At 39.6% G+C, this 16,330-nt stretch overlaps 1 protein-coding gene across 2 annotated transcripts; it reads left to right on the top strand.

Moving 5' to 3' along the window:
* Nucleotides 1–1,788: 1,788 nt before the first annotated feature.
* Nucleotides 1,789–13,105, top strand: fhl1a (four and a half LIM domains 1a). Of its 2 annotated transcripts, none has more exons than XM_079228747.1 (6): nt 1,789–1,868; nt 9,366–9,547; nt 10,567–10,744; nt 11,166–11,335; nt 11,466–11,652; nt 12,334–13,105. In XM_079228747.1, exons 2-6 carry the CDS (start codon nt 9,392–9,394, stop codon nt 12,486–12,488), a joined length of 846 nt encoding a protein of 281 aa, XP_079084873.1. In that variant the 5' UTR covers nt 1,789–1,868; nt 9,366–9,391; the 3' UTR covers nt 12,489–13,105. The 2 variants fall into 2 exon arrangements, with proteins under 2 accessions (XP_079084873.1, XP_079084872.1); XM_079228746.1 differs by lacking the exon at nt 1,789–1,868 and adding an exon at nt 7,006–7,105.
* Nucleotides 13,106–16,330: the final 3,225 nt, after the last annotated feature.

Genomic DNA, 16,330 nt, shown 5'->3' on the forward strand with positions numbered 1-16,330 from the left:
CGGGCCTCTAAAAGTTCAATAGAAACAACCCCAGAATAAAGAAACACTTTTTGGATGGAATGGTTGAGAGGTAGACGCTCTTTCATTTGAAAGTACTTAAAAGGTTGGGAATCACTTCCAGTCTAGACCTGTGAATAATCATACAAGTACATGGATTATTCCTTATTATAGGCTTCATGTTTTGAGCCTGGATTTGTCAAATCTTCTCTAGTGTGTGATGTGAGAGCTAGTGATTTAGCTCACATCCCACACTATAATTATTGAATTAATTCATTTAAATATAACTCTGGGGCACCATGTTAAATATGCACCTTGCTCTACATCGTATTCTCCCAATTTAATCAAAGTCTTACCAAGCTTCCAAATCATTATGAATTGATCCACCAGTTTTGTCACTTTTTGTTCCCAAAAATATTGATGTGACAACTTTCTCTCCTCCATCCATGATAATTGGGCAAAGTGGTGTTATTATGAAAGCCACACCCTGCACAACCAAAACTGATGGCATTGTATTCTCCCCGGCCCGGTTCAGATATCAGGTAACATGTTCCTAATATGGACACAACTCCCTCCAGTCTGCTCAAGAATGTCTGTATAGTGGAGTTGCAGTCCGGGGAGGAAATGGTAGATTTAAAGGGCCAGTTGGCTTCAGCTTGAGTACATAACAGACATCTCTCAACTACACTACACTATTGTTCATGTTGTTGATGGAACAAATTTAATAGCATGATGGTATTAAATCAAAAACTCTCACTAAGAACACTGTTCTATAGAATAGCAGATGCTGGTATTCTCAGGTATAACTTCTGTTGCATTTGAAATAAATACTAGATTGTTTCTTTAGTGCAATGAACCTTTTTATAGAACGATAACCCGCCTTTACTCTCGCACAGTAAAACATCTCCAGCCAGATGTCCATGACCACCACAGACCAATGTGGCTCTCATTAACATTGGTCGAAGGTAACAATAATCTTCATGGCATGTGTTGAATATATGTGTTATATAACAAGTCATGTACAGTAATTGGTTATCAAGATAAAGCTTTTTTTTTGAGAAAGAGAAGATGACATTTATTGTTCCAGCATGCTATTAAGAAGCCATATTAACCACTTCAGTCATGACCTTACCTCCCGCAGCATCTTCATCCTGACTGTAACATGCATCCTCTCTGGTTAGAGTCAGTGTTTGGATATTCTTTCACGGAGCTCAAAGAGCTGTTTAGTCTTGATGACACAGTTGATACAATAGCGGGCATCTGCGTTTTATAAGAGGAACACCTTTTGGGCATTTAGTCATCCTTTTGTAGTTGTAATGGATTAACTTTGAGGGTTAAGTTTACCGGCTGCATGTATTTACTTTGGGATTAAGAATGAGTCATCTGGATGCAATTCCTCTATTCATTACCAAAGAAGGAGACGAGTGAGGCCAATACAGAAGAAAGTGTATCAACGTATCAAGTCCTGGTCCTCTTCTGTAAACAGCAGGCATGTTATTAAAATGTTACAAGGATGATGAATACATGGAGATCTCGTCAGAGCCTGCCTCAGAGAGGTCATATTGTTGAGTCTCGGGGCTCGTTGATGCAGAAAAGTTATGACTTTATTTTCTTCTTGATCCCGTTTGGCCTAGAGTGCAGGGCCAATAAGAACTTTACTAAGGGAGCTTGTGGATTCCTGGTTGAGGTCATTGTTTATGAGAGCCTACAGAGGTTTGGCTTATGTCCTAACGTTTTTTTTTTTTTTTTTTCTCTCCCTCTGTCTTTTAAAGCTGCGTTGCCTCCGCAGATTTGTACCTCTCGGACAAACCCACAGGACACACTGCTGCTGGTGTCGAGTGAACGACATCTCATCTGTTCGCTCTGGAAAGGTGAGTCCGAATCCACAGCTGTGTTTCCCTCCCGGTGTCAGGCAGCAGCTCGGATCCCTTCTGTGAAAGACGTTTATCTCGACTTCTCGAGGCGGTTATTTGGTCCATTTAGGAGAGTTTGTCTAATGCGTTAGTGCTGCCGTTATGTTACCGGGTGGACGTCCCCGACGTTTGTAGAATCTGTTACATCTTCAGCTGCTCTCAGAGGGTCCCGACTGGAACATGCTGAAAGCTGCGGCACATTTCATGAAGCCGGGCACGTTGCGCTGCGCAACAGGTGGTGCGCTTTGTTTGCCACTGCGCGCATTTTGAATTTGGCCACCTATTTCTACATTTCCACCCTACATATTAGGGTACATTTTTTTTTAGCAAATTAACTTTTCAAGGCTTTGTATTCCGGGAATAAAGCGTTGCCTGTGTCAGTGGGTCATGTTGTGTTATTTCCTTTTAAAATGAAAAACGTTGTTGTTACTTAATTGGATTTTTCTTTAATGTGTATTTTCATTAAATGCTACTTTATACTTCTACTTCACTGCATTTCACATGGAATATATTGTACTTTTACTCTAGTAATACATTTAGATTGTTAGTTACTTTTTCTATCAAGATTCTACAAACAAAACTATGATGACTTTATAAAACACGAGATGTATGGTTACAACCAAAACCACCCACGCAGCTACAACATTAAAGTGATACTTGCATAGTGCAATGATTTTTGTCCAATACTATATATTTTTGAATTATTGTATTGCTCTGAATACCTCTTCCATCTCTTCTCCCTCACACACTTCTCATGATCGTAACAATGTAACGTAACTCCAGCACAAACAGAAGCACCAGCTTATCTTAGATCAAATGGTGTGTTGTGATAGTATTATTGTACTGCTGGCATAATGAACAGCAGAGCCCAAAGGCACCATGAAACTGTTAAAGCATACGTCTGCTTACCGTCTCCTCCCTTTTCTGGTTTGGGCGGCTGCCAAACCAAATGCATGATGTCATAAAGAGACCTGGAGATTAGGGTCCTTTCTCTGGCACACTGGACCTCCTTGTGGCTATAACTTCACCATCTTCCAAAAGCCATAAAAAACGTTGTACTTCACTGAGTAATAAATTAATCCACTTTCAACTTGAAAATACACTTTCTTTAGGGCTTAAATAAAAAGAGAATACATTCAGATTTCAGTTTTTCATATTTGATGTAAAATCAGCACAAAAGTAGTGAAGGCTGCAAATCCAACAGTGCAGTTACAAATTATTCACAAAGCATGATATGTGTATAATTTATATCACTCTTCTACGACACATATTTCAGTGCCAGTGACATCTTGTCTCTATCAGGCCAGCAGCGGGACACTAAAAGGCACATGGGAGCTTTGGTGCCTGCAGTTTATTCAGGCAGAAGCATGCTGACAGTTTCATCACTTCTTTTATTCTTGCAAACGGAGCAGAGAGGCAGACAGAAGAGAGAGGGAGAGAGAAAAAGTGAAAATGTGTCTGAGTGTAGATGACCGAGCTGATGAAACACATGAAGCAGCGCTCTCACCATCCAGGCGCTCTACTCCTAAATAGGCAATGCTCCCTGTTTGACTCAACGAGCTGAGTGAACGTTCTCTCTTGTGAATGTCAAACTGCTCGTCACCAGCTGCTGTCCTCTCCTTTTCCCTCCATCTGCACAGAGAAAAGCTCATGAATTGCACATGGTTATTTTGTGAATAAAAGAGGAAGAAAGTTAGAAAGAAATGATGAAAGAGCGAGAGCCACAATATGAAGGAATGAAATGGCCTGAGTGGGCTAAAGAGGAGAAGTGGAAGAAATGCTCAGATCCTTTTCTTGAGTAAAAGTACAAAGTACATGTTTACTCTGTTATGTAATCATGCATTCACAATTTAAAAAAAATATAATACAAAATGTACTCAAAGTATGAAAAGTAAAAGTTCTCTTCATGCACAACTACTGGATTTACTTTAGAGTATTACAGATTAATTAATGTGTAAGCATTATACTACTGGTGTAGTTTGAAGAGTTAATGATGATTTTAACTATTTAACTAGGCTGAAGTCCGTAATGAATCCATTTTAGAGGCTGATCATGTGTTTGTGTAAATAGATACCTTAGAAATGTATCTAGTAACTTTAGCTGTTAGATCACTGTTACAAAATTACAACACATACCTCTGAAATGTAGAGGTTTCAATAATACAGAGTAACAGTACCCTTAAGTAAAGGTATACTTACAGAACTTGAGTAAATGCAGTCTCTGCTGCTGATGGATCAAAAGAATAGTTTTGACAATTTTCGTGAAAACGTAACCTGTGTGACGCAAGAACGTCATGTCACAGAAATCCATGCAATGTGCACGCATGATGTATGCTTTATGAGGTTTTATGTGCATCCAACCTGATATATTTAATTTAAAGTCAAGCACACAAATATATTGCTCATCAGCAAGAAGGACTGACCTTTTCTGTTTAGAGGCTCAAGTCATGTGAGACCAATGAGGGCTGAAGTGCTCGCTGGCTTACGGCAACGGCTTTATCTGAAAGTGTGTGTGTGCGTGCGTGCGTGTCTGTGTGTGTGTGAGAGCAACACTCTATCTGTTGGACAGGAGTGTTGCTGTGTTTATAACGCTCCTCTCGTGGCCTTTTGTCCACACATATTTGACCTTAATGTGTCTGGGTCTTGCAGCCACACCCTAGTCACTTACTCTGTGTGTGTGTGTGTGTGTGTGTGTGTGTGTGTGTGTGTGTGTGTGTGTGTGTGTGTGTGTGTGTGTGTGTGTGTGTGTGTGTGTGTGTGTCACTGTTCTCCTGATAGAGGTAACTGTGTGTCTCAGTCTGTCACTGCGCCGTCTGCCCACTAACCAGATTTGGAGGGCGACCGAGACACCTGGATGTTCAGGGCAAGAGGTCATGTTGAGAGAGGCGCTCTCAGACACACAGACATGAGTTGTGTTACCGTTGGTAACAGTGAAGTGAGTGCGGGAGCTTGTTCCAGTCACACTGAGCGATTTGCTCTCATTTGTTCAGGAAGTACAGCCCAGATTTCCTGTTTCTCTTGACCGGCAAAGCCCAACTCTACCACTTTGAGAGGTGATGGGCTTGTAGCCAAGAGGCAACACCTACCAACATATTCACGTAATGCACTGCACATCACAATGTTTGTGAAAGAGTATATAGTCTGTTTCTATTAGTAGGCCATTTAAAAAAACGTATGGTCTTTTATTTTATTTTTTTACCAGCTACGTATTTAACCATGATTCTCTTATTAGGAAAGAATATATTTATAGTTTTATTTATTGTTCCAGATGATCAGCAGTTCTTTTTGCTCTATTAAAAGCGCAGCTTGTGGCAGGTGGGGAGGTGGGCATTGCATTCCAGCTGTATTGTTTATCCGGACAGCAGACCGTGGGTAGAGTCAACACCGGAAGGAAAAAAACAGACAAAGTGTCTCATTTAGAGATGAAACTATTTTTAAACGAGAAGAATCTAAATGTTAACGAGAGTGTAAAAGAAATAGAGGAGCGGGAACAGATTTCCTGATGTAACGCAGAGCGACTACTGAAGGCCAGGAGTCATGGCGCCGTCCTGCTCATTAATTAGTCTTGGTGGGTTTCGGGTAATTGGGTGACCGATTAGAAAAGGACAAAACGCAATGCTCTGTGGTAATGGACCAAATAAAATCCGTAATTACAGCCAGATGTCCGTAAAACAACCAAGCTTAAAAACACACACACAGGCTGACTGCATTGATTTGTTTTGTGTCTGACATACAAAGAATGTTAATATAGTTAAGAGATGAGTCTTTTCTTTGAATGTTTCCTAACTGAGTTCTGAGTCTAACAACTTTGTTTCTTGTCTGACTTTCAGTCTCCTCTCATTTCCATCATGATCCCATATTTCTGTATTTAAACTCGTCTGACTCTAAAGGCCCAAACCAATCAGAGTAAAGTGCCATCTGTGGAGTAATTGCTCCACAGCAGAATAGATGATGATGGTCATGATGCGTTTGATCATGAACGATAGTTGGCAGTAATAGAATGATAATATTGAACTGAATTTAAAGCAGCTATAATTGGTATTTTGTATAACAACAATGGAGGGATGGCTTAAATGACTAGAGTTGGTAGAGACTAAAAAACAGAGCTGGAAGGAAAATGTATATTGGATGTGAACTCATCAGATGACCAGAAAGACAACTTTAAATTCATGTTCATGTTGCTGTGCAGATTTGCTATCAACTTAAAAGATGATTAAATTCAGCTTTGAGCCAGAAAATACATTATTGCAGGTTTAATTAAATGCATTACGTAGGATTTTAAATTCCAAAGAAGCTGGTTCCCATTAAATTTCTTATTCAGCTGCAATATAAAATATTGACCTTTGAGTTTTTAGTCGTATGGCATAAAACTTGTTCATCATAACCTTAACATCATCGATGGTTGTGTGTGTGAGTAGATAAAGTACTCATGGAGGAGGAAATGCTTTCTGTGAGAACATCTATGGAGAGTCTTCATGTGTTTGTGTTTCTATCAGGAATGCACCAGGGGTTTCCTGCAGCCTTAAAAGAATAGAATAGAATTGACATTGTATTCATCACTGACAGTAAAAAAAAAAGTCTCCCATTCTAAATTATTCTGCTCTGGATCCCTTTGCATTTAGTTTTGAGCAGAGCACATTGTCTATCGGAAAAATCTGACATACAGCATATGTCAACACATCAGAGACATGAAGATATAAGAAGAGACACTTATACAACACTTTGTCTCTCCATAGCTCAGTCAATAATATCAACTTGCTCCTCCTGTGAGTCATCCCTCTAAGTTATGATGTTAAGTGATCATCTGTACATGTCCCGAACAACAAAACATTTATGTCGCAGCAGTGGGAGTATCTGTTGTCCCTCATGGCCACCAGTCAAATTTTTTTTTTTTTTACCTTCTGATGTTACAGCAGTGGATTTAAATCTCTATCACCTAATCCATCTCCCCATGCTCTCTCTCATCCTGTCTATCCTCTAATGCATACCCTAAAAAGGAGTGGAGGGTTAGGGTAAGGGTAGGACTTGGACATGGGGGTCCGGTCACAGAGGGGTATAAACAGCCCCCCATAACCCAGCGAGGCTCACGGTCTCTGGTCTGGACCCTCTGTGGATGCTACAGTCTCCTCCTGTCCCCGTATTCTTTTCTACTTTTTGTCTCCTGATTGGAACCAAACATGGCTTTCCGACACTCAGGTAAAATACAAAATAACTTGATGCTGGAATTAATAATTTATTGAATATGTTATATGTAGTAATCAGCTGCAAAATGTAAAAACCTGACTGCTAATAGCATATTTCTATTCAAACTTCAGGAAGGTTCGTCTTCGATTTAAACAGAATTTGAAAAACAATTGTTTATGAGCTCAAGTTTTTATTGAGCTTTGTGACGATGAATGTTCAGACATTTAGCCTCAGAAATAGGATCATTTTCTCTCCAAATAAAGGAACATTTTAATCTTTTAGTTTATCTATTTCAAAAACTTTGAAGATGTATGTTTTTCATTGGACAAGGATTCTGATTTTTTTTAAATTGTCTTATACACAACAACATGTTTAACAATATGTAACTATATAATCCAACCTCAAACGGGGCTTTTGTTGATGTTTCGTTGATTTGTAAAATGCTCAAACAAACTTGGCAGCATATTGAACGGCTACCCTGAATATCCAAATCCTTTTGATGTCAAATGAACTGAGTCGTTGAATCTATACGATGTATCATCTGTTCCAGGGTTTGCAATGTACTGTAAGCGTTTTGTTTTGCTGTTTCTCAATGTTTTTTTCTTCTTCTCCAAAGCAGCATGATGGCAAGATGTGAGGATGTTAAAATGAGTAGATTTAGCAGGAAACCTACTTTAAGGAGAGAACAGACAGCTTTAACAATGTAGCAGTGGATTTTGCCAATACACTGTCTGGATCATCTCTCTCAGCTCTGACTCACTCACCAATCCGGTCTTGTGTTGACCTTTTTTGCTCCCCAAAGGGGCCACAGTGATACAATCCACTCCCCTCCACAGTTTAGGGTATGCACATACCGTGCCTGTTTGACAGGGGGCAGCTGTCACTCTGTCGGCAACAAAAGATTAAAGTTACTGGACGTGACTCAAGTGGAGCCACAATAGCTGCATAGTCCCAGGGGTCATCTCTCTGCATCCCTCTCCATGTGTCTCCTCTGGAAGGTCAAGCTGCTTTAAATAGAGAGTGCATGTCTAAAATAGATCTCTGGGCTTGCCGGGCTCAGAAATTAGACCCGAGCATTGTGTGTGTGTGTGTGTGTGTGTGTGTGTGTGTGTGTGTGTGTGTGTGTGTGTGTGTGTGTGTGTTTGTGTGTCTTGACAGTGTTGGACTGGGTGGGTTTTTCCTGCTTTAGTTTCATTACAAGGTGGGTGTAGGCGTGTGAGTGCTCAGTCCAGTCTTCATCCCCGGAGCGCAGCTGCAGATAGAAGCTCCTCTCCCATCTATCCATCGACACACACACACACACACACACACACACACACACACACACACACACACACACCAGGGGCACATACTTGGCTCCAGGAGGCTCATCCCTCTCGCACTGCTGTTTATCACATCCCACTTAAATAGCTGAAGTCTCCTATCATAAATATTGTCCTTGTTCCTATGGTTACTTGGACAAAAATGCCATTCCACCCATTGTTTCCTCCATTTGTGCTTACCAGATTAAGAATGATATATAAATCACTTTTGCTAAAGTTCACACACTGCTCAGCTGCCCTCCCTGACATCCCGTGAGAGGGAGCGTGTTGCTGTAAAGTGATGTAGATAAAGCATCCACTCTCTCCAGCCTACGCACAGCTGTTCCAGGAAGCTTCTCAGGCTGCTCCCATGTGGACGCCGCCTGTGATGGGAACACAGGAATGGTGATGAATGAAGAAGCAACTTGGTGTTGACACTGACAGCCAATGAAATGACCTGGACAAAATGCAGACAAAAGAGAGAGTGTGAGCCAGACTCAAAGGTGGTCTTTGAGGGGGAGGAATGAACCAGACGGTCTACAAATTATGACATAAGCTTTCGAGCTTGGTAAAAAGTCTGCAGGCCAGAAAGCATGCAGACAACAAGCAGACATCTGTGGGCTGCTTTTTATAACTTCCCTCACACTAGTCTCATCAGTTTGGAATGCTGCTGTCAGAGCTGCATCTCACTGATATTAACAGGAAAACACAGATGGATGTACTTTGTCCAATACGGTTCAATTTAAATTGAAATCATTGAATGCTTTTTTTGTTGTTCTTTTTTCTCTGAGCTGTAGAGCACTTTTAATCAACTATGTGGTGTTGCGATATGAATAAACGTATCCATTGACTTGCATTGTTTAGGGAGTTGAGGAGGATGGGAAAGGCAACACTGTCCCCATCTGGCGACATCCAGTCGTGTCGGGAGGAAAGAAGCCGCGTGAGTCTGACGGTCTTTTTTGTTTCTGCAGGTCACAAGAGTTATCTCACCTCCACCATGACGGATCGCTTCGACTGCTACTACTGCCGGGACAACCTGCACGGGAAGAAGTATGTGATGAAGGAGGAGAAGCATGTGTGCACCAAGTGCTTCAATAAGCTCTGCGCCAACACCTGTGCAGAGTGCAAGCGTCCCATCGGTGCCGACTCCAAGGTGAAGCAATGTGTCTGAGGTCGTGTGAGTGGGAGAGAAATAATGAATGAGTAACGGAGGGAGAGGCAAAAACAAAATAGAAAAAATGTAAATAAACAACAAAAATTACAACTGAAATCGTTCTGTTATATTTTGACATTTTCTTCACCATTTAAAATCTGATGAACAGAAATGTTTAAAAATGCCACAAACAGTATTTGTTGTGTAGATACATTAAGTGTATTTTCATTTCATGCCTTATATGGTATTCAGTAAACTACCAGGGATAAGTTACTTGGAAACCAAACTGTTTATATACAGTAAGCTATATGCATATACATTTCTCAGCAGTCAGTTTAGCAGCATGCTTTTTTGTGAAAATACCCAAAGATGCATGTTATGAAGATAAAAAGTACAGCAAATGCACTTTGGCAACAAAACCTTCTTTTTTCATATCATGCTTAATTCTAAAGACATGTAATAATTCAGTTTAGATAAAAAAATGTAATCACCAAATTTGGAGATTAAACAATCTGAAAAAAGTCAGCAGGCACAACACCAGAACCTAAAAACTGAAGTAGCTAAATGGAATTCAAACATCATGGATTTTATTACTTACGACTTTTACTTACGTGCCTTTCCTACTGTAACATGTCAAAATGTCTAAAAGAGCTATCTATCCTGAATTTTAGGATGTCTTATATGGCTGTTATTGGGTTATGCCAAACACACAGTCAGTGAGGATGCATCTGTATCTGTTCAGAGCGCTCAGCTGTGAGTAAACCTGCGTCTCCTCCTGCTGTGGCGTCTGCCTCCACAACACTCTCACCACTCAGCGGGTTGGATGTGTGAGGAAGATGTGTCATTACTACTAATGAGGCTCAAATACTATATATCACATTTCCACCACCTAGTCTCCTCACTGCCACATGCAGGTTCCGAGTCCAGAAGACGAGTAAACAAACTCCTCTTCAATGAGGTCCGCGTGGCGCCTTAGTGAGGGCCCCCCTGCTCAACCCAGCTTCCCCTCTCTGTTTCAGGAGCTGCACCATAAGAACCGCCACTGGCACGAGGACTGCTTCCGCTGTGCCAAGTGCTACAAGCCGCTGGCCAGCGAGCCGTTCAACGCCCGGGATGACGGCAAGATAATGTGCGGCAAGTGTGGCTCCCGGGAGGACGGCAACCGGTGCCAGGGCTGCTACAAGGTGGTCATGCCAGGTGGGTTTCTATTGTTACAGAAAAATAAGTAGCATTAAAAACAAAAAGGCTTGCAAAAGTACTGGAAAGAGGCCTTCTTAACGTTCAACATTCAGTTTAGGTTTGCTAAATCTGTGCAATCGTTTCTTACCTCGGATTCACTGTTTTTATTTTGCTATCCCACCCTCTCTTTGGTGATTTCAAATATATCAAATGCTACATTTAGAGAGCTGTGTCAAATAAAATGCACAAAACATCTAAAATGTTTCTATTTGTGAGAAAGATGAACCATAAAAACATTGTATTTCACTCAATATAAGCATCGTAAGTCCTCAATTACGATGTGGTATAAGCTTATAATAATGTTTTTGATAATGTCAGACCGCGTGCAACAAAAATCATTTTAAAGACCATAACACTACTTTTTATGTTTGGGTTATAGGAGCCCAAAACGTGGAGTACAAAAACAAGGTGTGGCACGAGGAATGCTTCACCTGCTTTGAATGCAAGCAGCCGATCCGCTCGCAGAGCTTCCTGACCAAGGGCGATGACATCTACTGTGCTCCCTGCCACGACAAGAAGTTCGCCAAGAAGTGCTTCCACTGCAAGCAGGTACAGGCCATGACTGCGTTCCATCCACAGTGTGGGGTCCTGTCGGCGCTAAATACAACTGTGGCAGTGTGACAGTTCATTTTCTGCAGGCTGTGTAGTGTCAGAGATCGTGATCCCTTGTTCCTCTCAGGCCATCACCTCTGGAGGGATCAGCTACCAGGACCAGCCCTGGCACTCCGAGTGCTTTGTGTGCCACACCTGCCGTAAAACTCTTGCCGGAGCTCGCTTCACTTCCCATGAGGATAAGGTTTACTGCGTGGACTGCTTCAAGACCGACGTGGCCAAGAAGTGCCATGGATGCAAAAACCCGATCACAGGTCAGGGCAGCATGAACAAATGTTCTTGATTGTATGATTTATGTTGCACTAACACTTATATCTGGATTGTCTTACACATAGACATGGTGGGATTAATGTAAACATTGTTTGTAGACTCAGAGACCGTGAAGAATTTTGGCAATAAAACATATTTTGTTTGGATGAGTTACAACTACCACAGATGATGCAATAACTGTGTGTGTGTGCAGGAAAATTAGATTACATGTTATCCTGACTGCACTTTTTTTTATGATTGTTTTATTACATATTATACTGTGACTTCTATTTGACATTTTCTATTAAATACATTATAAAAAAATATTTGTTTTATCTTTTTAATGGAAATAAACCTACTTTAACATTTTGATAATTCATTAATTACCAAAATGAAGAGTTGCAAACTTTTCTTTTCTCTCCATCTTTCTGCTCCTTTACAGTGCAGCAGCACGAACACTGACAATCCACACATGGAAGTCTCTTTATTTATGACAGCATCACCGTAAAACTTAATCTCAGATTTAAGAAATTAATTTTCTCAAAATTGAAGGTTATATCTGGCTCAGTGTTGGTTCGAATGAGATGACTTTTATAAAAATGAGTTCTGTATGATGCGTCTGTAATCTGGGGGCATCATTACCCGTCTCGCACTGCTGGCTGACGGACGTCCCTCTGTTTCTGCAGGGTTTGGCCACGGCACCAACGTGGTGAACTACGAGGGATACGCCTGGCACGAGTACTGCTTCAACTGCAAGAAGTGCTGCCTCACGCTGGCCAATAAGCGCTTCGTCATCACTGGAGATCACATCTACTGCCCCGACTGTGCTAAAAAGGTGTGAACTGCAAATGAGCTGTGCAGAGGATTCTGTTGCAAGTGGAATTACACCAAAACAGACCTTTAGACGGTTCATTTGCAAAAGAACATATTTCATTGCGGAGGGAAATTGAGGCCTAAAAATGACAGAAAATGTTTTTCTGTGTGAATTTGGAAAAAAAGGCAAAACAGTCAATTTTGGTGCCGCTTCTCTTTTTAAAAGGTTGACCGAATATAGTTTTGTTTTTTTTGTCAACTAAATATGCACTAGTTTGAGTCATGTATCTACATATACATTATTGCAACTTGTCTGGTGTTGTGTACTAACACAGCACCATTGTTTCTTTTGGGGGATTGTGATGTGCAACATTAGTCCAATTTAATCCCGAATTCTGTGCAGCTTTGAGACAAAAGCCTTTTTAGTGCCTTACTGGAATCTATCAGAATAATATGCTTTTCACATGCATACTGCTCCTCATGCATACCCGCTTTCATTCATAATCTGTTGCATTCATGTTTGAATTGATTATAAGAATTTACAAAAATGTCTCGAGGGATTTTAAATTAGATCTTTGAGATTGATGCTAACATAAAATGCTCATGTATTCAAGACTTTGTGGTTGAATTAAAATAAAAAAAGAATAAAAGGAAGTGGTGTAGAGTGGTGTCTCTTTCTATATTTATGATACATAAGATTTTATGACATTTTAAAGCATAATATACTATGACATTTGAATTACATTTTTGTAACTTTTTATGATGTGACCTACTAGGCAAACTTTTATACTATGACTGTTTTATTACAGGTTTATGACATACTTTGACTTTTTGAGAATACAATACTAAACTAAGACAATGATTTTTTTCTACATAATATACTATGAACAACTATACTTTGACTTTTTTTTCCCTCGGCATACTATACTATTACTTAACAACTTTTCGACAAACTGTATACTTTTATATTGTATTATTTATACGATATAAAAGTATAGTTTTATTACATTTGTATAACGTACTGTGGCTTTTCATGATATTTGATCTGATGTTTTTTTTAACATACAATTCTATAACTTATTTTATTTCCAATGACATACTAGGCTGTGACTTTATGACAAACTATATTACTTTTTAATGACATTATTTTATATACACATACTATTTACAATAAAAATACTTGTTATGAGTTTTATTTGGCTTAATATTTACTTATTTCAACTATACTAAGATTATTTTTTTTTTAAATAATGTTCGTTTACATTTTATAATGAACATTTTAGGCAAAAAAACAGCAGAGATCCGGGAAACCAGGAACATAACACTGGGATAATCACTGTAAAGTTGGACACGGAGGATGAAGATGAACTGGCGCAGCGACGGGAACACAGGGTTTAAATACACTGGGGAGGTGCAGGTAATTAAGACCGGTAGATTGAATCAGGGGCGGGGAAGACAATCACAGTGAACACATGACGGCAGGAAGGAAAGTTATCTGAAATGAGAGAAGAGGTAAGTAACACAAAATAAAAACGGGAAATACTGAAATGACAAAATAAATAAATTTAATTGAGAAACAGGACAAGACAAACAAAAAGGTGCTGCACAGAAAAAAGGAGGGAAGACTACAAAGATGTCAAACAAACCTGAGGTGGAAAAGTCAAAACAATACCGAACCACTTTTCCTTAACCTCGATGGAAAACATCATGAGGACAATTTTACTGCATCTTGTGTCGATGTTTTGTTTAATTCTGTGTAGCGTCATGAGACAAAAGCCCTTTCATAACCTGATTAAAATGTATCAGAATAATATGCTCTTTACAAGCATATTGCTGCTCATACACACAAATATTTTCATTATTAATCTGTAACATTTATATTTTAATTGTTTGTGCACTCAAGACTTTGTGACTGAAGTTAAATGTAAAACAGATAACATAAATGAAGGAAGTCTCTCAATCCTCTAACAATAAAACATGGAAAAGGAGCATCTTTGCAAGACTTTATTTGTATTAACAGTTTGTATCATCTCAGTACACTTAAGATATATTTACAGTACAAATTTTACTCGTGGACAGGGCATTGTTAGGTCTGTAAATCTTCCAGAAAAAAATTCATATTCACTGAGTTGCCCTGGTGGATAGACTTGATTGTCGAGGCAAGGAAAAGCTTTCTTAGTTTACTGTGACACAATAAAAATACTAAATATCATTCTAAGGCACCGTTCTATCCTATTGTTATAGACAAAGTTGAGGACTTAAAGCAGTCAGCGATGTAATCGAGCCCTCGAAGATACAGCAGGATCTGGAAGAATTACAGTATCTGTTCAAGCAGCAGCTACAACGCCCCCCAGCAGGTGCTACTCACGAGTGGAAAGATGAGTATAGTTGGGGGCACGGGGGGATTTGGATGTAGTCAAGTTTGGGATACTAATGAGACTTCTAAAACATCTGGGAAGGAACAAATGACTGTCTTTTCTTCCAGAATATCACACAACTCTCCTTCAATCCTCTACAGTAAAATGACTCCTCAGAAACCGTTCGTTAAACATAGCCAGTAATATGTGACAGTGCAAAGAGTATCATGTTTTCTAAATGAATAATGGATGAAAGCCAAAAGGCGGGCAGCTCTGGGAGACATGGTAAATAATGGAGGACGGTTTATGGAGTCTGTTACATTCTTTGAGCTTATTAATCAAAACTAAGATCTAAAGCTCTAAGACTTTATGTACAAAGAGATTTTAGTTAGACAGCAGAGAACAAGGCAAAAATAAAAAGGTCCCCAAACCTCGTGCTTGGACTGTTCAAGCAGAGTATTCAAGATGTCAATACAGTTCATGAAAAATCTTGAAGAGACAGAAAACTAGTCTGACCTGTGTCATATTTAGTTTGGTGCATGCGCCCCGCCTCACACTACAAAGAGTAGATCAAACTCAATCTGATATGCCGACCATAAGCAACCCCACCAACAACATCCCCACAAACCATCTTTCGCCACATAACACATATTCTGATGACATTAAAAGCATCGTTAAGAGGCACAGCCTTGACTTTGTTCATGGGTCAGACATGTTGCAGAAGGCTGAAACAACTGGCCATCAAAATGTCAACTTTAGTCTCGGTGAGGCAATATTCAGAATCAGAGATTAGGTATATGTGGTTGAAAGCGCTCAAACATACATACAAACACACACAACATATTTTGAGAAACGGTTAGTGGCCCTTTTTTTTTTGCAGAGCTCATGTCAATTTTTCCAGGCTGCCCAAATGAAACCTGACAGCGCCGTCACAGGGCACGAGTCGAACCGAAAGCTAACAGTAAAGCACGGTCACATACACAGAGACTTCAATTATCCACATCCATGACGCCACTCCATCCTATACATGGCTTCATCCGCCTAATACTGATTATATACACAATACAATAACACTTAAATATATGTAGAAATGTATTTTAATATATAAACAAAACAGCCAAATTTTTATATTATAAAAAATAATTGAAATGCATTTAGTCAGATGGAGCAGCTCTTGGGTTGAGAATTTTCAAATATGGATAGTTACTGGGAAACGAATAAAACGAATGAAAGAGCCGCACGGACAGAACGATGGATGGGAAAGTGTGAGTGGATGTGTTGGTAAAGCTTAAGTTAAAACCAGATAATTGAAAACCTGATTTTTAGTTTCAGGCTAACATTCATGTTCTGTTCAGTAACAAACACAAACCGCTTTAAGTTAAAAAAAAAAAAAAACAGCTGTGAATGACTTCATCTGTATGTTGCAGTTATGGTTATTCAAACAGTTTCTGATTGTTTCAAATTACAATGATGCTGTTAGTAAACATAAATTCTATATACATATGTAAAAATT

The sequence above is a fragment of the Taurulus bubalis genome (genome assembly GCF_910589615.1).
Source record: "Taurulus bubalis genome assembly, chromosome: 13".
NCBI classification, from domain to species: Eukaryota; Metazoa; Chordata; class Actinopteri; order Perciformes; family Cottidae; genus Taurulus; species Taurulus bubalis.

What these genes read in the sequence shown, in the direction of transcription:
- fhl1a (XM_079228746.1), top strand. An exon ending in CTACAAGGTGGTCATGCCAG is followed by an intron (nt 10,745 to 11,165) that starts GTGGGTTTCTAT and finishes TTTGGGTTATAG; the next exon opens with GAGCCCAAAACGTGGAGTAC. An exon ending in AGTGCTTCCACTGCAAGCAG is followed by an intron (nt 11,336 to 11,465) that starts GTACAGGCCATG and finishes TGTTCCTCTCAG; the next exon opens with GCCATCACCTCTGGAGGGAT.